Genomic DNA, 26,874 nt, shown 5'->3' with positions numbered 1-26,874 from the left:
TTGAGTCGTTTGAGTATGCCTTTTTGAACATGTAAGTCTTTAGGAGTTTCCGAAAGATTAGGTGGTCATATCTTATTTTCACAGCGGTCAGAAGCGCGTTCCATAGTTGTGTGCTTATGTAAGAGAAGCTGGATGCATAGGTTGATTTGTATTTAAGTCCTTTGCAGCTTGGGTAGTGGAGATTTAGGTATGTTCGTGTTGATTTTGTTGTGTTTCTGGTTGGTAGCTCTATGAGGTCTATCACGTATCCCGGGGCATTGCCGTAGAGGATCTTATCCTAGGGTAACTCTGCCACCTGAGTCGTTTAGCCGCTGCCCGATTAGCGCCGCTGTCTCTGTCGACCAAGCCACGGCAAGCCCATCCTTGGCATCAGCCCCGCCGGCAGAACTCTTTGTTCGCTCATCCTCAATCCATGCTTGTCTTCCGTCTATTGGTGAGGCCTTCCCGTCTTGAAGCACAGGCAGGTGGGGGAACGATATCACCCAGGCGGCACTGTGGTGCGAGACAGGGTTGGAACCTCGGCGGCCCTCGGTGTATCTCGCTCAGTGGCTCCTATCGTTACAGCTGGCAGAGCTGTGCAGGTCCGCCTATGCAGCACTGCAGCCGCGGTCTGGCCCTGGCACCCGACCTCTCTCCTTGGCGGCCCACGGTGTGTCCTGGAGGTATTCCGCCCAGCGGCACCCTGCCGATGCAGCCGGCAGACCGTGCAGTCAGTAAGTATGTACGGATGTGCGGTCCCGCTCTGCGTCCAGCCACCAGTCGGGGTCACCGGAGCAGCAGCTCTGTGACCATCTTGTCGGTGGCCTATGCTATGTATTGTATGCTATGCTATGTATGTCTTTACCTAAGGTCTTTCCACTTATTTTTCCTGAAATAATAGGTTTTTTTCTCTTGTGTTATATTAGGTTACACATATATGTAGTTAGCATTAGGTAGTAGAAAGGTTCAATTTACTTTTTATCACATTTGAGTATTTTTATAACATAATGCATATGTCTGTTGGGTACCAACACTTAATTCAGCATTTATACCAAAACTTACATAATTTACAATGATTTTGTGATTGTGTTATTTCACATACAATGTTATATGTTATAAGTCTTAAGTTTATGCTTGGCTAGTATATTATTGTTATTTGATATAAGAGATAAGGTTTTCTCCATTGTTATGATTTTACTTATAGTACACATACACCTAGTATAGTACATTTTATCTATCTAATATAATAATTCGCACCTCCAACGTTCTGAAGCTGACTCCGTGGCAGCGTGGCAGTGAAGCTGTGTAGTGTTCGTAATCGCCCCACCCTCGAGGGAACTCTGTATAGTTGCCAGGGAAAGAAACGCGACGTCAGAAGGAGAAGGGACCAACCACAGGCCTCGCACTCGCTCTCAGTGCCCCGCCCTTGGAGGGAAGGCTGCATATAATATTCACCCACCGGAAGTTCATTCCCTCCCTCAGAGTTCCAGGGTCGTCGTCCCACCCTCCCTCCCTTCTAGGCCTCCTTCCTCCGAATTTTAAAAGTCATCCTGACTTACCTCGCGCAGTAAAAAGCATGCAGGCTCGGCACTTACTTAAGTTTTCCCTTCTCTGTGTTATGATTGTGGTCGTGACCCCTCTCAAACTTACCTTATTTCTGGTGGTCAGCTTCTTAGCTGGCTTCTGTCTGTTCTTCCTGAGTTAGCTTTCTCTCTGTCTCTGTATGCTGGCTGCTTCCAGCGTGGCTCTAATTACTCCACTATACTGCACCTGTGTGTGTTGCCTGAGTTAGCTCTGTCTCTGTGTGCTGGCTGCTTCCAGCGTGGCTCTAATTACTCCACTACACTGCACCTGTGTGTGTTAAGCCTCTCTGTGCTTCAGTATGCATCATCAGTCAGGGCCTTGATAAGGAAGTGGTGTTCTTCCTTTCAAGGCCTTTGCAAACGCCAAAGATCCAGGTTAGTGTTCGTGCAGTTAGCACTTCTGCCTTGTCTTGCTTGCCTTGAATCCTATCCTGATTCCAGTCCTGTTGGCTCCCGTTCCCTCCTGTCTGAGAACCCTGTATTCCTGGTGCAGTTAGCACTTCTGCCTTGATCTTGTCTGGGTGCCTGGTGGCACTTCTGAATCCTGTCTGCTTTTGGCTCCCTTTCCCTCCTGTCTGAGAACCCTGTATTCCTGGTGCAGTTAGCACTTCTGCCTTGCTCTTGTCTGGGTGCCTGGTGGCACTTCTGTATCCTGTCTGCTTTTGGCTTCCTTTCCCTCCTGTCTGAATACCCTGAACCCCTGTCTGCCTTGCTTTTGTCTAGGTGCCTGTGGGCACTTCTGAACCCTGTCTGCCCTGCTTTTGTCTAGATGCCTGTGGGAACTTCTGAATCCTGCTTCCTGGTGTTCCAGCCTGCTAGTTCCAGTACCGGTTTCCTTCCAAGTCCTGCCGGCTGCCTGCACCCAGGGGCTCAACCCCTGGGGAACAGCGGCTAAGTGTAGGTGAAGCCTGGTTCTAGTCCCATGTGTTCCTGTCCAGTGTGTTCCAGTTCAGTGCGTACCAGTCCGGTGCGTTCCAGTCCAGTGTTGGTTGGTGGGTTTTGCCTGCTGCTGCCTCTCCTCATCAGCAGCCCAAGGGCTCACGATTACTCCAGAGTCCATGCCTGCGTGTTTTGAACCTGAGAACCTAACACTCTGTTTCTCAGCTCTGGTCCCACCCTTGCAGAAACAGGAAATGAGGGCGGGACCAGAGACAGAGAAGGGAAAACTGAAGTAACTGCCGAGCCTGCACGCTTTTTACCGCTGCTGCCGGCCGCCGTAACCCCGACGAGGTAAGTCAGGATGACTTTTAAAATTCGGAGGGAGGGGGCCTGGAACTGGAAGGGAGGGAGGGATGACGACCCTGGAACTGGGAGGGAGGGAGGGGGGACCCTGGAAATTCCCTTAAAAACATTAATGGCAGAAGGTGATTACCTTGCTAGCGCCCATTTCATTTCAATGAGAAACAGGCTTTTTTTTACTAGTATCATATAAGTTAGATCAAGTATCATTATTTTGTGTGTCATGTTTACTTTATGTGCATTGTTCTAATACTTATTAGGTTAAACTACTATATTGAATAATGTTCACCATCATTCTAGTGCAAATAAACTCTAGTTTTTTTTCCATGAATAGGTTTTTCCTACACTTATATAGTATTATTAATAGCTTTACTTGTAAAACTTATACTTTTGATGTTGCATTGCACCTATATTGATGCTGAACATTATCTGTTGCTTGTGCTTACTGCAATGTATTTCATGCAGTATACCTTTTCTTCATGAACTATGATCTGCATGCATCATCAGAGACTTATAAGCATGCATGTCTACAGTTTCTGTGGCATGAATTCCTTTTAATCCACTAAAAGAAATGTGTTTTGTGCCACTCTCAACTTTTATTACTGAATTATTTATTGCCCAGCAAGTTAAAGGCTTCATTGAGTTATCTACGGACTGTTTGTGTAGCCATATGCCATCTGTAGTACATTAAAGGTCACTAAAATGGTATATCAACAAACTGCCTTCCAAGCTGTAGTTCATCACTTGGCTGTTGCTATGCTTTGCTACAAAGTGACCTTTCTTCCATGAACTCACAAGTCATTTGACTTTTATGGACATTTGCTTAGGTGTTTCACAGTCACAACTACAACCACATTTACTGATGAACATTATCACATGCAACTCAATATGCCTTGTTTATTGCATAATCATGCATTCCAATATTATATCTTTTCAGACTTATATACTTGCTTTTATTTTATGTTCATATTTTAAGCTCGATTACAATGTCATCTGTTATTTATATTAAGCTTCAATGCAAGAATGTTGTCTAAACAGCTTGATGAAACATTGTAACAACAGTCATTGTGATGGAGTAAACATACTGTTGCTCACTTAGCTAGTGTTTCAAGCTGTCCAGCTCCTCCTTAGAGCTGAACTCTTGAAAGGGGGTGAATGTAGGAGTGAAGCAAGCATTACCAAACAACTATGAGTACTATGCCCAGACCTGCAAGTTCCTTGTATGGCCACATATATGGTCTCATACATACATGGCATAATCCAGCATTAACAACCCGATTACAATATGCAAACATATACATTTCATCTAAAAAGCCTCTAGAACAATGCAAAGACATAAACATGTACTTGTTTATGTTACTCCAAGGACAGAAAGTACATCAGCAGTACAGATAAGCTTCTGATTTCTCTATAAAAAGGGAGCTATCAGAAATAGAGGCAACAGTGTCAACATCACATCCAAGGGGCAAGATCTAAGTTGGACCAGATGGATATCTGAGGGACTGCTAACATCTGAAGTACTGCATCGGGTTATCTGTCATGTATCTTTGTATGGGTGTTCTCGGGTTACAGTGACTCTTTGCACTTCAGAGTCTAGTTAGGGATTTAAAGGTGTTTACTCTAAGTTGTTTCTGTAATGGGATTGTCTTTGTTTTAGTTCTGTTTTCCTTATACCAAGTTTGCTGCTATTGTAAATAAAATTGCCCTATTTTTATAATAGTTGGGTGTGGGGTTAGATACTTCTATTATTTTGGCACAGTGGGCTTGGATCCAAGGATAAGGGGAATACATTTGCACCTGACATTTCACTCACTAATGTTGGTCTTTTCTGGAACCCATTTCTTTCGTTATTTACACTAACAGGCTTATTTTCGAAATAGAAGAGCGCCCATCTTTCGACACAAATTGGGAGGTCGGCATCCTTCTCTCAGGGTCGCCCAAATCGGCATAATCGAAAGCCGATTTTGGGCGTCCCCAACTGCTTCCCGTCGTGGGGATGACAAAAGTTCCTGGGGGGCGTGTCGGAGGTGTAGCGAAGGCGGGACTGGGGTGTGCCTAACAGAAGGGCGTCCTCGAGTGATAATGGAAAAAAGGGCGTCCCTGACGAGCACTTGGCTGACTTTACTTGGTCCATTTTTTCTTACAATCAAGTCTCAAAAAGGTGCCCGAACTGACCAGATGACCTCCCCTGACTCCCCCAGTGGTGACTAACTCCCTGCCACCCTGAAAAAAAAAACTTTAAAAACTTGTTTTGCCAGCCTCAAATATCATACTCAGGGTCCATCGCAGCAGTATGCAGGTCCCTGGGGGGGGGGGGGGAGGTGTTTGTGTGTCAGGGGAGGCATAGCGAAGGCGTGGATATCCTTCTTTTAAACATTTTGGACGTCCTGAACTGCCCCCCCCACAGGGATGGCTAAATTTCAAGGGAGTGGAGTGGCCTAGTGGTTAGAGTACTGGTCTTGCAATCCAGAGGTGGCTGGTTCAAATCCCACTGCTGCTACTTGTGATCCAAAATCTAAATAAATAAATAAAGGGGGTGTCGGACGCATAGCAAAGGCATGGACGTCCTTCTCACAGAAACATCCACATTTTGGACGTCCTCAACTGTCCGTCGCAGGGACAGAGGCATAGTGAAGGCGCCTAACACTTGGAAGTCCTTCAACCATACTAAAAAAAAAAAAAAAAAGACGTCCCTGATGAGCAGCTCATTTGCATGCGATTTCCTTCATGCATGCCCGGTCCTTTCCAAATTGGTAAGGGAAGGGCCTTTTCCGTTTAGTGCATCAGTTAGTCCACTGCAGTGCCCCCTAGGGTGCCCGGTTGGTGTCCTGGCATGTCAGGGGGACCAGTGCACTACAAATGCTGGCTCCTCCCACGATAAAATGAGTTGATTTGGTCATTTTTGAGATGGGCGTCCTCGGCTTCCATTATCATCGAAAACCGGGGACGACCATCTCTAAGGTCGACCTAAATGTTGAGATTTGGGCGTCCCCGACCGTATTATCAAAATGAAAGATGGCTGCCCATCTAGTCTCGATAATACGGGTTTCCTCGCCCCTTCGCGGGGACGTCCTGCGAGGACGCCCTCAGGAAAACTTGGGCGCTTCGTTTGATTATGCCCCTCTAAGTTTCAGGTTAACCCAATAAAACCCCAAACAGAGTGTATCTGTATTGCATCAACAGTATCCATTGTCAATTTCACTTCTTGGCGGGGGGGGGGGGGGGGGGGTCAGTAACCACTAGGAGATGACGTCATCAATCTATCCTGTGGTCAACGGTTCAATCAAACAATCTTATTGTACCCTGGATGTGTTTGAAACAGGTCTAGATATAAACATCCTTCTCTTCCCATTCCATTATATACTCCCACACAAAACATGCCTCCAACACACATCCTTGCTATTTGTATGAACTGGATTTGGATGATTTGGATGTTTTTGGCAGAAGGACTTTTTTGGCCATTTTGAGACATCCATCCGCTTCAAAAATGTGAGCCACAGTCTTTCTGTAGGCCGATGAAAGAAAGCAATGTGGTCCTAGTTGCTCTCTTCTTGCACTATGGTACATCCCTTTTCTTCGTCTTTGCTGTAGATTTCTATCTGCAGTCATGGTAGGGTTCCATTCTTTTGGTGATTGCTTGTACTTTTTTTTTTTAATAATTACTTTCTATTGTCCCTGTTTTGGGCAACACTAGGGCTGGTTTGCCATTTTCCAGACTCAATTTTCTAGTTGGACAATAGTTTTGATTGCCTAATTATTTTTCTGGTCAGGTTTCCACTTTGTTTTCAGTACATTCTGCACTGTCGGCCTGGCAGGGCTAGTGCTATAGCTGTTAGAACTTTATATCTTAAGGCTCCATTTCACCTTTCTTACCGACTAGACTCAGGAACACTCTATGTTCAGTCAGATTCTGATGTGCATGGTGCAAAGAAGCACAGTGTGCCATTTCATTCAGCGTTCCAGGTCCAACATATTAAGCGTGAGCCAGAGAGTCGCTACCTTTTCTGAACACCATCTGCGAGAGGTTCCGTTGCTCTACTTTTTTCTGCTTGGCGCTTTTCCTTCAGTGGAGCAAGTTGCCTTCTGTTTGTGACTGTCTTGGCTACCTTTTCTTACATATTTTATTAGAAAAGGAGGAAGTGGCTATAGCTTCTGTTTATGCTCCTAATGAACACCAGGATCAGATTTTTGCCCATCTTCAATCTATTTTACAGTCCTTTGCAAAGGGTAAATTGATTGTGGCAGGTGATTTTAATGCCACAATGCATCCTGCCCTGGACTGCACTGGCATGCCACCTGTGACTGATCATAAAGTGTCTCGCACTTGACTTGGGGCTGTTTGACGCATGGCGTATGGGCCACCCTGCACATCAGGATCATACATTTTATTCTCATATCCAAGGTAGTCATCCAAGGTTAGACTTATTTTTTTTGGATAAGACATTGCCTGATGTGGGAGGTCTCTTCTCTATAAGGTATATTATTAATTCTGATCACACCCTAGTGTGGGTCACTATTATGACCCTAAGGGAGGACAGGGATAGAAGCTGGTCACTTAACCTTTTGTTACAAGACCCTGAGATTTATAAGGGCTATTGTGCTGCTCTACATGAGTATCTTGATATTAATTTGCACTCTGGTCCCTCTTTGGGTATACTGATGCACTTAAAATGGCGACAAAAGCAGAGGCGCCAACTTCATGGGTGCTCGAGCACCCCCAATGTTTTCACCCGCCCAGGCAGGGGGCGCCGCTTACCCCTCCGACGTCACAGCAGCTATGCAGCGTCAGTGAAAGCGCTGCCTGCTAGCCTTCGCTTCGCTCGTTCGTTCCCTGTCCCGCCTCGCGGAAATGATGTCAGAAGAAGGCAGGACACTGAGAGGGAACGAACGAGCAAAGCGAAGGGAAGGCAAGAGGGCAACGCTTTCACTGACGCTGCGCAGGCTCAGCTGTTGCGACGGAGGTAAATTTAAAAAATTTAGAGAAGAGGGGCGGGTAGGACAGGTGGACATGGGAGCGGGAGGGCAGAGGGGAGCGAAGCATTGATGGATGGATCTGGATGGGAGGGGAGGGCAGGGCCCAGGGAGAGCGGAGAAATTGCTGTACAGGGAGGGAAGGGAGGAGAATTGCTTGAGATGGATGGATGGAGGTGGGCAGGGGACAGAGGAGCATCGATAGACGTGGATGGGAGGGCAGGGCCCAGGGAGAGAGGAGAAATTGCTTGATATGGCTGGATGGAGGTGGGCAGGGGCCAGAGGAGCATGGATGGACATGGATGGGAGGGCAGGGCCCAGGGAGAGAGGAGAAATTGCTTGATATGGATGGATGGAGGTGGGCAGGGGACAGAGGAGCACGAATGGACATGGATGGGAGGACAGGGCCCAGGGAGAGAGGAAAAATTGCTTGATATGGATGGATGGAGGTGGGCAGGGGCAGTGGCATTCCTAGCCTGGATGGCACCCGGGGTGGATCGCCGATGCACCCCCCCCCCCCCGGAGAAATGACCCCACCCCCGGGTGCACGCCGCTTCGGGGGGTGCCGCGGTGCGCGCCTGTCGGCTCCGAAAAGTTCGCTAACTTCGCTCGTTCGCTGCAGCTCGCTCTGCCTCTGCAGGAGGGCGCCAGAAACCCTAGGACCAGCTCTGCACCCGCCGGAAGTAGGAAGTTCCCTTGCCAGTCAGCCCACCTGCCCAGTGCCCGCCCTCTTCTCCCTCAGTTCTCCGCTGGTCCGTCCTCGCCTTCCTGCGTGCCGCCCAGAATTTTAAAACTCATCTTAGCTCGGGGTCACGGCGGCAGCAGTGAAAGGCGAGCAGACTCGGCGCTTCAGCCTTCCCTTCTCTCTCAGTTCTGGTCCCGCTCTCATTTTCTGTTTCCGCAAGGGCGTGACCAGAGCTGAGAGAGAAGGGAAGGCTGAAGCACTGAGCCTGCTCACCTTTCACTGCTGCCGCCGGGACCCCGAGGTAAGATGAGTTTTAAAATTCTGGGCGGCATGCAGGAAGGCGAGGATGGACCGGCAGAGGACTGTTGTGGGAGAAGAGGTCAGGCTAGGCTTGGGACTGGCACTCGGAGGAGAGGGGGCCTGGAACTCAGAGGAGGGGGGCCTGGAACTTGGAGGAGGGGGAAGGAGGGGGCAGCGAGGGGGCGGGGGAATGCACCACCTGTTAAAAAAAAATTCAGCACCCCCAATCATTTTGAAAAGTTGGCTCCTATGGACAAAAGGATATTTTCTACAGAAAGTTAGTCAGCGTGCTTGAACTCAATATATGCACGTTTGGCTAACTTCTTGTTGCAACTTGGGCATTTAGAGGAGTGGCACAAGGCTTCTGGGTCTGTGTCGAATCTTCGACAGCTTCAGGCAGTTAAATTGCACCTTGCTGATCTTTATAATGAACAATTACATTTTGCTAGCACTCGTTTAAGACATGTACATTATGAGTTTAGTAATAAACCAAGGCGACTTTTAGCTGTTGAGCTTTGTAGATCTAGAACGGACAAGCATATGCGATGGGGGCTTTTTGGACTAAATCCTCTCAGATCTGGAATCCTTTTATGAGGCACTTTATTCTCAAGATACACATCTTAGACCGGAGACTACAGACACTGTCACAACACCTTCCTGCGCTGAATCAGTTGCAAAGAGCTACTTTGGAGAGCCCTGTTACTCTGAAGGAGCTTTTGCAGGTCATTAAGGCCTTGCCATCTAGTAAAGCTCCTGGCCTGGATGGTTTAACTGATGAGTTTTTGCAAGTGACTTGGCCCATTTGTTGGTTTTGACTTTCAATTCCATTCAGGAGGGTTCTTTCTTTCCACCATAAATGATGGAGGTGCGGATTGTTGTGCTTCCTAAGCCTGATATGATAAACATGAATGTGCTTCTTATTGTTCCATTTCCATACTTGATACCTGAATGAAAATCTTGGCAAGAGTTCTTGCTAATCGCTTGACCTTGGTTCTTCCTTCCTTGAGTCATCCAAACCAGGTGGGATTTATCGTTCAGCGTCAGGCGATGGACAATGTATCATGGATGGTGGACTTATTGCATTTTACAAGGAGGGAGGGTCAGCCTGTTTGTCTTCTCGGCCTTAATGCTGAGAAGGCATTTCATAGGGTTCATTCACCCTTCATGGACATAGTGCTGGACCCCTTTTTCGGGGGATGGGTGAAGGCTTTGTATAATTCTCTAGGGCCTGTGTCTGTATCAATGGAGGAAACTTGGGTTTACTTTGTCTAGTGATGGAGCCTTTTGCTGCGGTAGTGAGAGCTAATCCTGACATCTGTGGGGTGAGACTAGAGGATAGTGATTACAAGTTGACCTTATTTGCAGATGGTCTTGCTTTCACTTACATGTCCATTAACTTTGTTGCCCAATCTGTTGAAAGAGGTTTCAGCATATTCAGTAGTATCTTGTTTTAAAGTGAATTTGACCAAAAGAGAGGGTCTTGCGATTGGCCTGCCACAGTTAGTTGTAGCCACCCTTACAACCTTCTATCTCTATAGGTAGGTCCCATCTAGGATTCAATTCTTGGGGGTTCAGTGGACCAGTAATATACAAGGCCTCTTTTCTGCAAATTACCCAGCTTCAATTAGGAATATCACTAGGGATCTAGAGCGTTGGGATATGGAACTCTCCTGGTTTGGCAGAATTTCTGTTTTGAAAATGAATGTTTTTCTCTGTTTACTTTTTTCAGGTGCTTCCACTTCAGCTCTCTAGGTCATTTCTTTCCAGTCTTCAAGACCATTTGATCCATTTTATTTGGCATGAGACCTAGACTTCCTCGATTATTTTTATATAAAGAGAAGAAGAGGGGTGGGTTGGGCGGTCTCAATTTATTTATTTATTTGGATTTATTTACTGGCTTTTTGAAAGCATTCACTCAAGGTGGTATACAGTAAGAACAAATCAAACATAAGCAATCGACAATTAAGCAGTAAAAATATTCAAATAACAATACAAAGTATGGCATAGGAGCATACTACTTACAATATCAACACAATACATAATAGAACATTTTAATAGACAACATAAGTACATATAAGTAATGCCACAATGGGAAAAGACCAAGGGTCCATCGAGCCCAGCATCCTGTCCATGACAGCGGCCAATCCAGGCCAAGGGCATCTGGTGAGCTTCCCAAACGTACAAACATTCTATACATGTTATTCCTGGAATTGTGGATTTTTCCCAAGTTCATTTAGTAGTGGTTTATAGACTTGTCCGTTAGGAAACCGTCTAACCCCTTTTTAAACTCTGCTAAGCTAACCGCCTTCACCACGTTCTCCGGCAAAGAATTCCAGAGTTTAATTATGCGTTGGACATTTTCTCCGATTTGTTTTAAATTTACTACACTGTAGTTTCATCGCATGCCCCATAGTCCTAGTATTTTTGGAAAGTGTGAACAGACACTTCACATCCACCTGTTCCACTCCACTCATTATTTTATATACCTCTATCATGTCTCCCCTCAGCCGTCTCTTCTCCAAGCTGAAAAGCCCTAGCCTCCTTAGTCTTTCTTCATAGAGAAGTCGTCCCATCCCTGCTATCATTTTAGTTGCCCTTCGCTGCACCTTTTCCAATTCTACTATATCTTTCTTGAGATGCGGCGACCAGAATTGAACACAATACTCAAGGTGCAGTCGCACCATGGAGCGATACAACGGCATTATAACATCCTCACACCTGTTTTCCATACCTTTCCTAATAATACCCAACATTCTATTTGCTTTCCTAGCCGCAGCAGCACACTGAGCAGAAGGTTTCAGTGTATTATTGACGACGACACCCAGATCCCTTTCTTGGTCTGTAACTCCTAACGTGGAACCTTGCACGACGTAGCTATAATTCGGGTTCTTTTTTCCCACATGCATCACCTTGCACTTGCTCACATTAAACGTCATCTGCCATTTAGCCGCCAAGTCTCCCAGTCTCGTAAGGTTCTTCTGTAATTTTTCACAATCCTGTCGCGAGTTAACGACTTTGAATAACTTTGTGTCATCAGCAAATTTAATTACCTTGCTAGTTACTCCCATCTCTAAATCATTTATAAATATATTAAAAAGCAGCGGTCCTAGCACAGACCCCTGAGGAACCCCACTAACTACCCTTCTCCATTGTGAATACTGCCCATTTAACCCCACTCTCTGTTTCCTATCCTTCAATCAGTTTTTATCCACAATAGGAAATATCCTCCTATCCCATGACCCTCCAATTTCCTCTATAGCCTTTCATGAGGTACCTTGTCAAATGCCTTTTGAAAATCCAGATACACAATATCAACCGGCTCCCCTTTGTCCACATGTTTGTTTACTCCTTCAAAGAATTGAAGTAAATTGGTCAGGCAAGATTTCCCCACACAAAAGCCGTGCTGACTTGGTCTCAATAATCCATGTCCTTGGATGTGCTCTGTAATTTTGTTTTTGATAATAGCCTCTACCATTTTCCCCGGCACCGACGTCAGACTCACCGGTCTATAATTTCCCAGATATCCTCTGGAACATATAGATAGGTAAGACAGTAACAGGAGTTAGAAAATTAGGTGACTAATTAAAGTTGCACACAAGATCAGAGAAATGATTAATTGTTATCTCACTTAGGGCAGGAGTGGATAAACATCTCCTGCTGCAGTTTGTGCAGCCTGCGTCACTCCTTGTGTGTGTGTGTGTGTGTGAGAACAAGAAGTTAGTTACTTCTTCCATTAAAGGCCTGGTTGAAGAGCCAAGCTTTCACCTGCTTCCTGAAGTAGAGATAGTTTTATGTTAAGTGCAGCCTTTCAGGGAGTGCATTCCAGAGTGTGAGGGCTACTCTGGAGAAGGCTCGCTTGCAGGTATCACATCGTGTGATGTCTTTTGGAAAGGGTGTGGTTATGGATACCTCTTGGGAGGACCTTAGTGTCCTTGGAGGTGTGTTGAGGGTCATCCTGTTCTTCAAGTACTTGCGGCCCATTTCCTTTAAGGGCCTTGAAGATCAGACAGAGTTTTAAATATAGCCCTGTATTGTATTGGTAGCCAATGAAGTTTTTGCAAAAATGATGTGATGTGGTCACGTCGCTTGTAACCTTCTATGAGTCTTGCTGCAACATTCTGAATCAATTGGAGTTGGTGCAGACCCTTTGTAGTCAGACCATTGTAGAGTGCATTACAGTAATCCAGTCTTGATGTTATCATGGCATGCACACCTGGCATAAGATTTTCCTTCTCAATGTAAGGAGAGAGGCAGCATAGTAGTCGCAAATAGTAGAAGCAGCTCTTGAAGGTTGCTTGGATTTGGGGAATCAGAGTAAGTGTTGAATCTAACTGTATTCCAAGATTCCTGACTTGTGATTTGAGGGGCAGTTCGTACTTCCCAAAAAAGATTTTGATGTCAGGTACATGTCCACTTGTGTTAGGAACCCAGAGAAGCTTGTTTTTACTTGGATTCAGGCAAACTTTGTTGTGCTTGGCCCATTAGACATATAATCAGTTTAATCAGGGGTGTAGGTAAGTCAGGTTCAATGGGTATGAGTAGCTGCACATCATCCTTGTAGATGTAGAACTGAGTGTCCATTGACTGAATCACCTTAGCTAGTGGCTTGAGGTAGATATTGAACAGAATGGGTGACAGTATCGATCCTTCTGGTACTCCACAGGTCAGTGCCCATGTGGAGATGAGGTGCTGCCAAACATTATGGATTGTTGCCTGTCCAATAGATAGGATCTGAACCACACAAGTACTATTCCATTGATACCTGTTTCTGCCAGTCATGCTAGCATGATATTATGATCCACAGTGTCATGATGAAATCTAGAAGTACTAACACCGAGGCAAATCCCTTGTCTTGGTTTCTGTGAATATCATGTACTAGGGATATGAGGACCGTTGGACCATTTCTGTTCCGTAACTGGGTCTGAATCCTGATTGAAATGGATATAGCCAGTTTCTCTCTTCTAGCCAATTACTGAGTTGAACACAGACTGGTTGTTCTACAAGTTTCCCTAGAAATGGGATGTTGGATACTCTCCGGTAACTTTCAAGTTTGTCATGATCAAGGTTGTTTTGCTTTAGCAAAAGGTGAACCACTGCCCTTTTTAATGCTGTTGGTAGTTGCCCATTAGAAAGAGAGGAGTTCACAATTTTAGTGGCACCTTCTATGAGGCCCATGCTTGCCTGCTGCACTATCTTTGATGGGCAGGGGTCGAGGGAGCAGATAGTTGGTCAAAGGTATCTTATAGTATTATCATGCTGCTCAGGCTCATGCTGCACTTGGGTTTCAAGCTCAACCTCATAAGTTATGGGTGTAGACTGAGCAAGTTTTGCATGGGCCAAGGCCGTTGAAACATCTTATTTCCTCATAAGCTTTGACGTCTCTCCAGAGGCCTCAGTCCTATTTGCACTACTTTTTCTTAATGAGATTCCTTTTTCCTTTTTTAAAAACATGAGACTCCCTTGTCCTGACTCTTTCCCATTGTGGGTAATCCCTTGTTTCCTCCAGGGGTAGGGGGTGGGGTGCTTGCTCGATGAGGAGAATCGCTGGACATGGATGGGAGGGGAGGACAGGGGAGAGAGGAGAGTGGCTGGACATGGATGGAGTGGAGGGAAGAGAAGAGAGGAGAAATGTTGGAGGAAAGGAAAGACAGGAAGGAGATGCACACGGATGGAGGGGAAGGGAGAGAGGAGAAATGCTGGATATGGATGGAGGGGAGGGAAGAGAGGGGAAGTGATGAACATAGATGGAGGGGTGGAGAGAGGAGAAATATTGGACATGGATGGAGGAGGGAGAGGAAAAAAGCTGGACATGGATGGGAGGGAAGAGAGAGAGGAAGGAGATGCATATAGATGGAGGTGAGGGAAGAAAGAAAGAAAGAAAGATGAAGGAGATGCATACTGATGCAGATGAGGGAAAGGAAAAAGAGGAGAAAAATTGAACATGGATGGAGAAAATAGGCAAAAGCTGGATCCACTCTATACCTCCTAAGTCAAGTCCGCGGAGGACCCAGCTTTTACCTATGAATGAAGGGCAAGAAATGAAGAAGAAAGGAGGAAAGTAATAAATGGAAAGGAAGCCCTGGAAACAGAGTTAAGGAAACAGAGAGAGAGCAGCAGAATCAGAGACTTGTACCAACATGTCAGAAAAACAAAGTTGCCAGATAACAAAGGTAGAAAAAAATCATTTTATTTTCATTTTAGTGTTTGGAATATGTCCAATTTCAGAATTTACATCTGCTGTCTTCTTTTGCACTGGGTATACTGGAGCTGTAACACTTACAGAAATTAATGAAAAAAAATCACAAGCTATTTTTTCTCCAATACTGGTATAATATTTTCAATGATACCTATTTATATGTGCCATGGCTGGTATAAGGGGTGTAGCTACCATAGCAGCAGAGTCATTAGATGGTGACCCCGCCCATAATAAATACCGGTACCTTTTTTTCCTACAAAAAAAAGCTCTTTCCAAAAATACTAGGTCTAGGGGACACAAAAAGAAACTACAAAGTAGTAAATTTAAAATGAATCAGAGAAAATATTTCTTCACTCAACGAATAATTAGACTCTGGAATTTGTTGCTTAACAGAGTTTAAAAAGGTTTGGATAATTTCATAAAAGTCCATAACCCATTATTAAGATAGACTAGGGAAAACCCACTGCATATTCTAGGATAAGCAGCATAAAATCTGTTTTGTTGTTCTGGGATCTTGCCAGGTACTTGTGACCTAGATTAGCCACTGTAAGAGACAGGATGCTGGGCTTTATGGACCATAAGCAATGCTTATGTTCTTATGTTCTCCTGTCATCAGTCTTTGCTGGTCTGGCATACCTTGTGTGTAGCACACTTGACAGTGGCTACCCATTGGAAACAGTCATCGGTAGCACCCTTGGTGAAACAGATTACTAAGCTGTGGTATATTTGTAACATAGGAAAGGATCTGGCAGCCTTTAATGCACTGCTCTTATTGACTGTGTATTTCTGTCATGTGCATACTCCATTTCTTTGTTCTGGAGGAGTAGCCTAATGGTTAGTGCAGCGGACGGAGATCCTGGGAAATTGAGTTCAATTCCCACTGCAGCTCCTTGTGATCCTGGGCAAGTCACTTAACCCTCCATTCTCCGAGGTAAAAAAAAAAAAAAACCCAAAAACTTAGATTGTGAGCAACTAGGGTCACAGAAACTACCTGCATATAATGTGTACAGCGCTGTGTATGTCTAGTAGCGCTATAGAAATGATTAGTAGTAGTTGCTTCTTGCTTGCCAATCTGTATTCCGGGGGGGGGGGGGGTATTTTTTGTAGGGAGTGACTTATTTGACCTATATTGTACAAAAATGAAAAGAAGTTTCTTATTTTACTATTTTTACCCTTTTATGCCTTGGTCAAACGCGACTGTTTGGGATATGTGTTAGTGTATTACTCATTGTTGAGTAGTTTTGTATTCACATTATGTATTGCTTTTCTTTTTTTTCTGTATGTAGTTCAAGTGCTTGTACTCCTGGTTGTGTTTGACCTTTAATAAACATGTCTTTAAAAAAATGTTGTTTTTAAAAGGTCCTCCCAGTTTAGTTTTTTCCTTAAGCATCTGGCCAGGCATGGAAGTAGCTAGGCCACTGGACAACAGGTAGATGACAGCATTCTGTTTTCTATCCTCCTTTCTGAGTGCCTGGGAGTAGAAAAAGCTGTTGACCTGCAGCTAAATCTTCTCAGTTCATTTGAGGAATGTTCCGTGTATTCTAGCCTGAAAGCAGACAGACACAGACAAACACTAGCTGCAGATAACAGTCAGTTTTGTTGAATCTTCCATTTTCCCTGATCAGGATTACTAGGGTCATAACTCCCTGCATTTCTAGTGCAGAGTGGCTGACATGGCAATATTGCATACAGTACTCATATTTCACCTTTGTCTTCTGGGAAGTCTGAGAGCTTTCAGGGTCAAAGATATTTCCTAAGCCACACCTGCTGTGGTCAAGTTCATTCCTTCATGATCACCTTCCTAAGGCAGAGAATTTCATGCTTCATTGAACTGACTTCCATCAACATGGAATACAATATATTATTTTTTGGCTTTATGAATTGTTAATTGGAGAATCTTGCTCTGCCATGGATTCCATGCATGGGTCCTGGACTATTGTGGAAGGTTTTAATGAGCCATCTTGTAAGCAGAGCAAAATTCAGATAAAATCACTTTGGCCCCACAATCCTGCTGCAGTCCTCTCAAACGTGTGAATGGGTAGGAAGCACACTCTGCCTTGAAGAAGGGTGATGATCCAGCAACCACTCTATGTTTCCATAACTAGGTCAATGATCGTGCTGGAAAGAGGTCAACTCAGAAAAATTCTTGGCATCACTTGACATGATAGACGCTATTCCAACTACATTTATTTATTTATTTGTTGCATTTGTATCCCACATTTTCCCACCTCTTTGCAGGCTCAATGTGGCTTACAATACATCATGAATGATTGAGATATATGGTATATAAGAAAATATACATTTTGTATTACAGAGGATCTTGGGTAACATGATAGTGATAGTACCTGATAGTAGTTTAACAAGCAAGTATTGTAAGACAGTACTGGGTATATATATAGGAATTTACGTTTGTTGATCTTTGTGGTATGCCTTGTTAAAGAGCTGGGTCTTCAGTAGTTTGCAGAAGTTGGCTAGTTCATAAGTTGTTTTTAAGTTGCGCGGCAATGAGTTGGCATTCTTAAGGACTAATGAATGAGAGAATACAGCTTAAGTTCCTTGACTTAAACTTGGCAACATTAAGTCTTGAAGCTGTAGTCTTGTGGTTGTGACCATATGCAATCAATTTCACCTAGTTTTAATGAGAGCCTGAGTTAAAGAGATCAAGCAAGACCAAGAATTCTCACCTAGGGGGCTACAACAAGGAGCTGGCTTTGGGAGAATAATTATCTATTCATCACTATTTCAGTACTCGTAGGAAACCTATCAATTTAGCCCCATGTGGGGTAAGATTTATGTTATCTGGCAATGATCTTCTCTGGCCTGGAGATGCCAAGGCTTTAGAATCTACAGTTTGCATTGGCTAATTGAAGTCATCCTATGTATTTGTTCTTCGACCCTCTATAGCTCAGAAGTTCTACAAGATGCGTACTCACAGTCTGTAATTCAGGTTTCTTTGGGTAAGCCTTTTTTCCCCACTCACATTGAGAACTTCTTTGCTATATCCCACTGGTTCTGGACTGGTCTGGTATGGACACTAAGGGAAAAGAAATGTCTCATCTGATAATTTTCTTTCCTTTAGTCCTACTAGACCAGTTCAGAAACCCACCCTACTTAAAAAATTAATGAATAAGCTTCCATCTTGACCTACCATAAGCAAGCATAAGCAACCCATCCATTTCCGGTTCATCTTATCATTAACAACAATGACTTAGAAATTACCTCCTACCAATCTTCTTACCCTCCATACTCTTCCCCTACCTCTTCTTTATCGCTCTATGTCCTTACCTATCCCTATCCTTTCTCTCATACCTCTTTTATCCCATTTACCCCTTGTTCATTTGTCCTACCACATACCTCCTTTGTTGATTCTGATACTACAGATTGTATTCTCTTGTTACTATGTAAGCCGCATTGAGCCTGCGATTAGTGGGAAAGCGTGGGATACAAATGTAATAAATAAATACATAAATAAATCTGAATTGTTCTCCTATTTTTTTCTTCTCAGTTCAAAGTATTTCTGTGTTTCAATGCATCTAACTTATCTCAACAGATTTTTAGGCACCTCCTGACAGCACAGCACAGCACAGCACAGCAGTACCTTCTTGGTAAAGGTAATGGATGAATACGACATTTGACTGGAAGTGTGAACATGAGCATCAATGCTTGGTTATTTGAAATACTGAACATTAAGGTGAATGGTACCCTTAAGGGGTGAATCACACAGAACTTCTTTGCTCTGTCTCCATCCGTTAGTCGACAGACATAACCCACTGGTTTTGGACTGGTTTGGTAGGACTAAAGGAAAGAAAATTATCAGGTAAGGCACAATTTCTCCTTGGGCATCCTGTCCTGTATAAAAAATCCAAAAGGTTTGAGTTTGGTCTTCATCATATAAGTCAGTGGGAGCTCATCATGGCACACACAAAGGAAATTTCAGAGGACCTATGAAAGAGTACTTGATTATCTGGACACAATTACAAGTCCATTTCTAACTTTAAACAACTTTTTATTAAAAGATACGACTCATTTGGAATAAAGACACTAACAAGCAAACTGTCAGTAAAATAAAAAAGACAACCACCCTTTCTCCAACTACCAATTTCACACCATTAAATCCTCAGCTAACAGAAGACTTTGATTACAAGGCCATTTCTAAATATTTGGGTCTATGTTCATCCATAGTCAGAGTCCACAGATGTAAAAATCTGAATATTACAGCAAATGTACCCAGGAGCATTTGTCCTACCAAGATCACCCCAAGAACAAACTAGAAAGTCATTCACAAAGTCAAAAAGAACTCCAGATGAACTTCTAAAGATCTGCAGGCCTCTTTCAGTACAGCTAATTGGAGAAACCATTTGTCAACTATCAGGACCAAACAAAATGGGAACAGTATTCATGGGAAGATAGCTAGGAAGAAGACATTGCTCTTGAAGCACAATACTTTTGCTTGTCTCAGGTTTGCCAAAGAGCATCAGGATGACCCACAAGACTTCTGGAATAATGTTCTCTATACAGATCAGACAAAAATTTTCACTCACAATGACAACTGTTTTGTTTGGTGACAATCAAACATTTTCTTCCCTAGTAGGAACCTCATTCTGTCAAGATTTGTGGTGGAGATAAGCTATTCTTTAGACTCATTATTAATGAGTAAATTAGATTACTGCAGTGCAGTTCTATGTGGCATACATGTTCTTGATATTAGGCACCTCCAAATTATTTAAAATTCATAAAGTTGATCATCTAAGTCCTCTTTTGAAAAATGAGCATTGTTACCTCTTCTATAATTTGGGTCAAATTAGCATTATAAAATTTTAAAACTATTCAGACAGGTCATTCTCTTTACCTATTTAATACATTAATCCCTTTTACCCCCTGTCATAACACTTAGGTCACTAAATAAAACTTTATTGACAGTACCTTCATTTAGACATATAACTTAACAGCACCTCAGTGTCGTTCCTAGGGGGACTGACACCCGGGGCGGATCGCCGATGTGCCCCGCCCCCCCGGGTGTAGCGCCCCCCAGCTGCAGTGCAACCCCTCCCAGCGAAAGGACACCCCCCTGCGAAAGAACCCCCCACGGGTGCATGCCGCTGGGTGGGGGGGTGCCGTGCGCGCCTGTCCTTCGTTCGTTCCATGCTCCCTCTGCCCCGGAACAGGAAGTAACCTGTTCCGGGGCAGAGGGAGCATGGAACGAACAAAGGACAGGCGCACACAGCACCCCCCCAGCGGCGTGCATCCGGGGCGGACCACCCCCCCCCCCCCCGCCCCCCCTTGGTACGCCACTGCAGCATTCTAGAAAACCATACCAATTATTTGCATCTAACACATACCTGATAAAGGGTCCTGTTTACTAAGACGTGTTATAGATGCATTAATGTTTTTAACGCGCATTAACCATGTAAGCGCACTAACAGTGTTCGTGCCTACAATATCCCTATAGGTGCCTACACGGTTAGCATACACGCTAATTGTAGGCATGTTAAAAATGCTAGCGCACCTTAGTAAACAGGGCCCAAAATTTGAAAAATAAACATTTTTAGGCCCTTTTTTAGTCTTGTTTTCAGTGACAGATCTGGGATACTGCTGGCTACTGAGGCACTATTTTAGATAACACTATTTTTACTGCCTTTCATTCTTGCTTCGGATTCCTTTGCTACTGATGGATGTAACTTTTCATATCATTATTTCTAATGCGACATTGTAAACCATTCAGATGAGTTGATGGAGCAGTATATCAAATTTTTAATAAAGATATAAAGATGTGTGGAGATACTTTGCTGTATCAGAACCTGACCAGTTTAACATCACTAATGTAACCACACATAATGTTTTATATCAAATAATTCCAGAGGAGGTAAGCCAAGAGTGGGTCATGCAGCAAGACAATAACTTTAACCATTCCAGTACATCTAACTAGGGAATGGGTGAAGAAGCTAAATGGAAACCCTTATTTGTTACAGAGTCAAAAGAGCTGTATGGAAGGATGGGCCAAAATGCCTCAAGAGCATGTGAGACTGATGAACAGTTACAAAAAATGTTTAATTGAAGTTATTGCTGCTCAAGGAGGTGTTAGTTATTTTGTTACCATTTTTTGGCTTGACATGAACTATGATATCATACATCCCAGGGGCGGATAGATGGGACGTTTCATCAGAAATGATGCCTAGACAAGAAATAAGTCAAAATAATTTTTAAAATATTCCAGGTAAAATCATTAGATGTTATTATTGTACATACTCTGAGGGTGTCTGTCTTTTGTCCATCATGGCCATAATCGGTAATCAGTGCAGCCCCACCACTGTTTTCAATACGACGGGCAAGTTCCTGAATAATGACACCAGCAGCAGGACTCACTTCCACATGATCTCTCGTTTCCCCTGACTGGAAAGAAAAACAAAACCCACAAAACAAAACACATTATGATTTGTATGATGTATACCAGATGTAGGCACACACATATAATAACTGAAACACAGATAAGTGTTGGCTTTATGCTCTATGAGCTATTGGGTTCAACATTTAAGAATTAATCTCAGACGTTTTGGGGCTCAGGAGTGAAACAACTTCGTGTACTGACCAACAATTCATTTTTACTTTGTATTCTTGTAAGCTGTGTAATGTTATACCTAAAAAAAAGAGAAACTTCAAAAGTTCTCTTACACTTTTTAGTGCATCTACATATTTATCACGATATGCGGCACACTAGGAAGCTAATTTTATAAACAGCACCCAGTGAGGAAAGGCACAACATAGGCACCTATTTTATAAAAGAAAAAATATGTACTTATTTGGCAAATTGACCACCCTAACGTTTCCTCCAAGGCAGGAGTATGTTTGTATGTGTATGTGCCAGTAGAAGTCAGCACATAAAGCGAATGCTACATACCTGTAGAAGGTATTCTCCGAGGACAGCAGGCTGATTGTTCTCACTGATGGGTGACGTCCACGGCAGCCCCTCCAATCGGAAACTTCTCTAGCAAAGTCCTTTGCTAGTCCTTGCGCGCCCGCGCGCACCGCGCATGCGCGGCCGTCTTCCCGCCCGAAACCGGCTCGAGCCGGCCAGTCCAGTATGTAGCAAGACAATACACTTCAAGGGAAGACACAACTCCAAAGGGGAGGTGGGCGGGTTTGTGAGAACAATCAGCCTGCTGTCCTCGGAGAATACCTTCTACAGGTATGTAGCATTCGCTTTCTCCGAGGACAAGCAGGCTGCTTGTTCTCACTGATGGGGTATCCCTAGCCCCCAGGCTCACTCAAAACAACAACCATGGTCAATTGGACCTCGCAACGGCGAGGACATAACTGAGATTGACCTAAAAAATTTACCAACTAACTGAGAGTGCAGCCTGGAACAGAACAAACAGGGCCCTCGGGGGGTGGAGTTGGATCCTAAAGCCCAAACAGGTTCTGAAGAACTGACTGCCCGAACCGACTGTCGCGTCGGGTATCCTGCTGCAGGCAGTAATGAGATGTGAATGTGTGGACAGATGACCACGTCGCAGCTTTGCAAATTTCTTCAATGGAGGCTGACTTCAAGTGGGCTACCGACGCAGCCATGGCTCTAACATTATGAGCCGTGACATGACCCTCAAGAGCCAGCCCCGCCTGGGCGTAAGTGAAGGAAATGCAATCTGCTAGCCAATTGGATATGGTGCGTTTCCCTAAAGCCACTCCCCTCCTATTGGGATCAAAATAAACAAACAATTGGGCGGACTGTCTGTGGGGCTGTGTCCGCTCCAGATAGAAGGCCAATGCTCTCTTGCAGTCCAATGTGTGCAGCTGACGTTCAGCAGGGCAGGAATGAGGACGGGGAAAGAATGTTGGCAAGACAATTGACTGGTTCAGATGGAACTCCGACACGACCTTTGGCAAGAACTTAGGGTGAGTGCGGAGGACTACTCTGTTATGATGAAATTTGGTGTAAGGGGCCTGGGCTACCAGGGCCTGAAGCTCACTGACTCTACGAGCTGAAGTAACTGCCACCAAGAAAATGACCTTCCAGGTCAAGTACTTCAGATGGCAGGAGTTCAGTGGCTCAAAAGGAGGTTTCATCAGCTGGGTGAGAACGACATTGAGATCCCATGACACTGTAGGAGGCTTGACAGGGGGCTTTGACAAAAGCAAACCTCTCATGAAGCGAACAACTAAAGGCTGTCCTGAGATCGGCTTACCTTCCACATGGTAATGGTATGCACTGATTGCGCTAAGGTGAACTCTTACAGAGTTGGTCCTTGAGACCAGACTCAGACAAGTGCAGAAGGTATTCAAGCAGGGTCTGTGTAGGACAAGAGCGAGGAGCTAGGGCCTTGCTGTCACACCAGACGGCAAACCTCCTCCACAGAAAGAAGTAACTCCTCTTAGTGGAATCTTTCCTGGAAGCAAGCAAGACGCGGGAGACACCCTCTGACAGACCCAAAGAGGCAAAGTCTACGCTCTCAACATCCAGGCCGTGAGAGCCAGGGACCGGAGGCTGGGATGCAGAAGAGCCCCTTCGTCCTGCGTGATGAGGGTCGGAAAACACTCCAATCTCCACGGTTCTTCGGAGGATAACTCCAGAAGAAGAGGGAACCAGATCTGACGCGGCCAAAAAGGAGCAATCAGAATCATGGTGCCTCGGTCTTGCTTGAGTTTCAACAAAGTCTTCCCCACCAGAGGAATGGGAGGATAAGCATACAGCAGGCCCTCCCCCCAATCCAGGAGGAAGGCATCCGATGCCAGTCTGCCGGGGGCCTGAAGCCTGGAACAGAACTGAGGGACTTTGTGGTTCACTCGAGATGCGAAGAGATCCACCAAGGGGGTGCCCCACGCTTGGAAGATCTGGCGCACCACTCTGGAGTTGAGCGACCACTCGTGAGGTTGCATAATCCGGCTCAGTCTGTCGGCCAGACTGTTGTTTACGCCTGCCAGATATGTGGCTTGGAGCACCATGCCGAGACGGCGAGCCCAGAGCCACATGCTGACGGCTTCCTGACACAGGGGGCGAGATCCGGTGCCCCCCTGCTTGTTGACATAGTACATGGCAACCTGGTTGTCTGTCTGAATTTGGATAATTTGATGGGACAGCCGATCTCTGAAAGCTTCAGAGCGTTCCAGATCGCTCGCAACTCCAGGAGATTGATCTGTAGACCGCTTTCCTGGAGGGACCAGCTTCCTTGGGTGTGAAGCCCATCGACATGAGCTCCCCATCCCAGGAGAGACGCATCCGTTGTCAGCACTTTTTGTGGCTGAGGAATTTGGAAAGGACGTCCCAGAGTCAAATTGGACCAGATTGTCCACCAATACAGGGATTCGAGAAAACTCGTGGACAGGTGGATCACGTCTTCTAGACCCCCAGCAGCCTGATACCACTGGGAGGCTAGGGTCCATTGAGCAGATCTCATGTGAAGACGGGCCATGGGAGTCACATGAACTGTGGAGGCCATGTGGCCCAGCAATCTCAACATCTGCCGAGCTGTGATCTGCTGGGACGCTCGCACCCGCGAGACGAGGGACAACAAGTTGTTGGCCCTCGCCTCTGGGAGATAGGCGCGAGCCGTCCGAGAATCCAGCAGAGCTCCTATGAATTCGAGCTTCTGCACTGGGAGAAGATGGGACTTTGGATAATTTATCACAAACCCCAGTAGCTCCAGGAGGCGAATAGTCATCTGCATGGACTGCAGGGCTCCTGCCTCGGATGTGTTCTTCACCAGCCAATCGTCGAGATATGGGAACACGTGCACCCCCAGCCTGCGAAGTGCCGCTGCTACCACAGCCAGGCACTTTGTGAACACCCTGGGCGCAGAGGCGAGCCCAAAGGGCAGCACACAGTACTGGAAGTGACGTGTGCCCAGTTGAAATCGCAGATACTGTCTGTGAGCTGGCAGTATCGGGATGTGTGTGTAGGCATCCTTCAAGTCCAGAGAGCATAGCCAATCGTTTTGCTGAATCATGGGGAGAAGGGTGCCCAGGGAAAGCATCCTGAACTTTTCTTTTACGAGATATTTGTTCAGGGCCCTTAGGTCTAGGATGGGACGCATCCCCCCTGTTTTCTTTTCCACAAGGAAGTACCTGGAATAGAATCCCAGCCCTTCTTGCCCGGATGGCACGGGCTCGACCGCATTGGCGCTGAGAAGGGCGGAGAGTTCCTCTGCAAGTACCTGCTTGTGCTGGAAGCTGTAAGACTGAGCTCCCGGTGGACAATTTGGAGGTTTTGAGGCCAAATTGAGGGTGTATCCTTGCCGGACTATTTGCAGAACCCACTGATCGGAGGTTATGAGAGGCCACCTTTGGTGAAAAGCTTTCAACCTCCCCCCGACCGGCAGGTCGCCCGGCACTGACACTTGGATGTCGGCTATGCTCTGCTGGAGCCAGTCAAAAGCTCGCCCCTTGCTTTTGCTGGGGAGCCGAGGGGCCTTGCTGAGGCGCACGCTGCTGACGAGAGCGAGCGCGCTGGGGCTTAGCCTGGGCCGCAGGCTGTCGAGAAGGAGGATTGTACCTACGCTTACCAGAAGAGTAGGGAACAGTCCTCCTTCCCCCAAAAAATCTTCTACCTGTAGAGGTAGAGGCTGAAGGCTGCCGGCGGGAGAACTTGTCGAATGCGGTGTCCCGCTGGTGGAGATGCTCTACCACCTGCTCGACCTTCTCTCCAAAAATATTGTCCGCACGGCAAGGCGAGTCCGCAATCCGCTGCTGGAGTCTATTCTCCAGTTCGGAGGCACGCAGCCATGAGAGCCTGCGCATCACCACACCTTGAGCAGCGGCCCTGGACGCAACATCAAAGGTGTCATACACCCCTCTGGCCAGGAATTTCCTGCACGCCTTCAGCTGCCTGACCACCTCCTGAAAGGCTTGGCTTGCTCAGGGGGAAGAGCATCAACCAAGCCCGCCAACTGCCGCACATTGTTCCGCATGTGTATGCTCGTGTAGAGCTGGTAAGACTGGATTTGGCCACGAGCATAGAAGAATGGTAGGCCTTCCTCCCAAAGGAGTCTAAGGTTCTAGAGTCTTTGCCCGGGGGCGCCGAAGCATGCTCCCTAGAACTCTTAGCCTTCTTTAGGGCCAAATCCACAACTCCAGAGTCATGAGGCAACTGGGTGCGCATCAGCTCTGGGTCCCCATGGATCCGGTACTGGGACTCGATCTTCTTGGGAATGTGGGGATTACTTAGTGGCTTGGTCCAGTTCGCAAGCAATGTCTTTTTTAGGACATGGTGCAAGGGAACAGTGGACGCTTCCTTAGGTGGAGAAGGATAGTCCAGGAGCTCAAACATTTCAGCCCTGGGCTCGTCCTCCACAACCACCGGGAAGGGGATGGCCGTAGACATCTCCCGGACAAAGGAAGCGAAAGACAGACTCTCAGGAGGAGAAAGCTGTCTTTCAGGAGAGGGAGTGGGATCAGAAGGAAGACCCTCAGACTCCTCGTCAGAGAAATATCTGGGGTCTTCCTCTTCCTCCCACGAGGCCTCACCCTCGGTGTCAGACACAAGTTCACGAACCTGTGTCTGCAACCTCGCCCGGCTCGACTCGGTGGAGCCACGTCCACGATGGGGGCGTCAAGAGGTAGACTCCCTCGCCCGCATCGGCGAAGCTCCCTCCGCCGACGTAGTCGGGGAGCCCTCCTGGGAGGTGGCTGCAGTCGGCACCGCACGCGGTACCGACGTTGGGGACCTCACCCCGGGCGATGGGCCAGCCGGCGCCACGCTCGACGGTACCGGAGGCGCAAGCACCGCCGGTACCGGAGGGGTAGGGCGCAACAGCTCTCCCAGAATCTCTGGGAGAACGGCCCAGAGGCTCTCGTTCAGAGCGGCTGCAGAGAAAGGCAAAGAGGTCGATGCAGGCGTCGACTTCAGAACCTGTTCCGGGCGAGGAGGCTGTTCCGGGCTGTCCAGAGTGGAGCGCATCGACACCTCCTGAACAGAGGGTGAGCGGTCCTCT

The 26,874-nt window shown here is 46.1% G+C and overlaps 1 protein-coding gene across 3 annotated transcripts in view; it reads right to left on the bottom strand.

Annotated features, from left to right (window-relative positions):
• NDUFAF7 (NADH:ubiquinone oxidoreductase complex assembly factor 7) overlaps nucleotides 1–26,874 on the bottom strand; it is a 154,961-nt gene that overhangs the window by 12,191 nt on the left and 115,896 nt on the right. For all 3 annotated transcript variants that reach the window (XM_030195445.1, XM_030195444.1, XM_030195443.1), the window contains one exon: nucleotides 21,200–21,343. In XM_030195445.1, the coding sequence (XP_030051305.1) occupies nucleotides 21,200–21,343 (144 nt within the window). The remainder of the gene's footprint in view (nucleotides 1–21,199; nucleotides 21,344–26,874) is intronic.

This window comes from Microcaecilia unicolor, chromosome 3, assembly GCF_901765095.1.
Source record: "Microcaecilia unicolor chromosome 3, aMicUni1.1, whole genome shotgun sequence".
Taxonomy (NCBI): domain Eukaryota; kingdom Metazoa; phylum Chordata; class Amphibia; order Gymnophiona; family Siphonopidae; genus Microcaecilia; species Microcaecilia unicolor.
The sequence above is the reverse complement of the archived record's forward strand: the minus strand, read 5'-3'. Positions and strand labels throughout refer to the sequence as shown.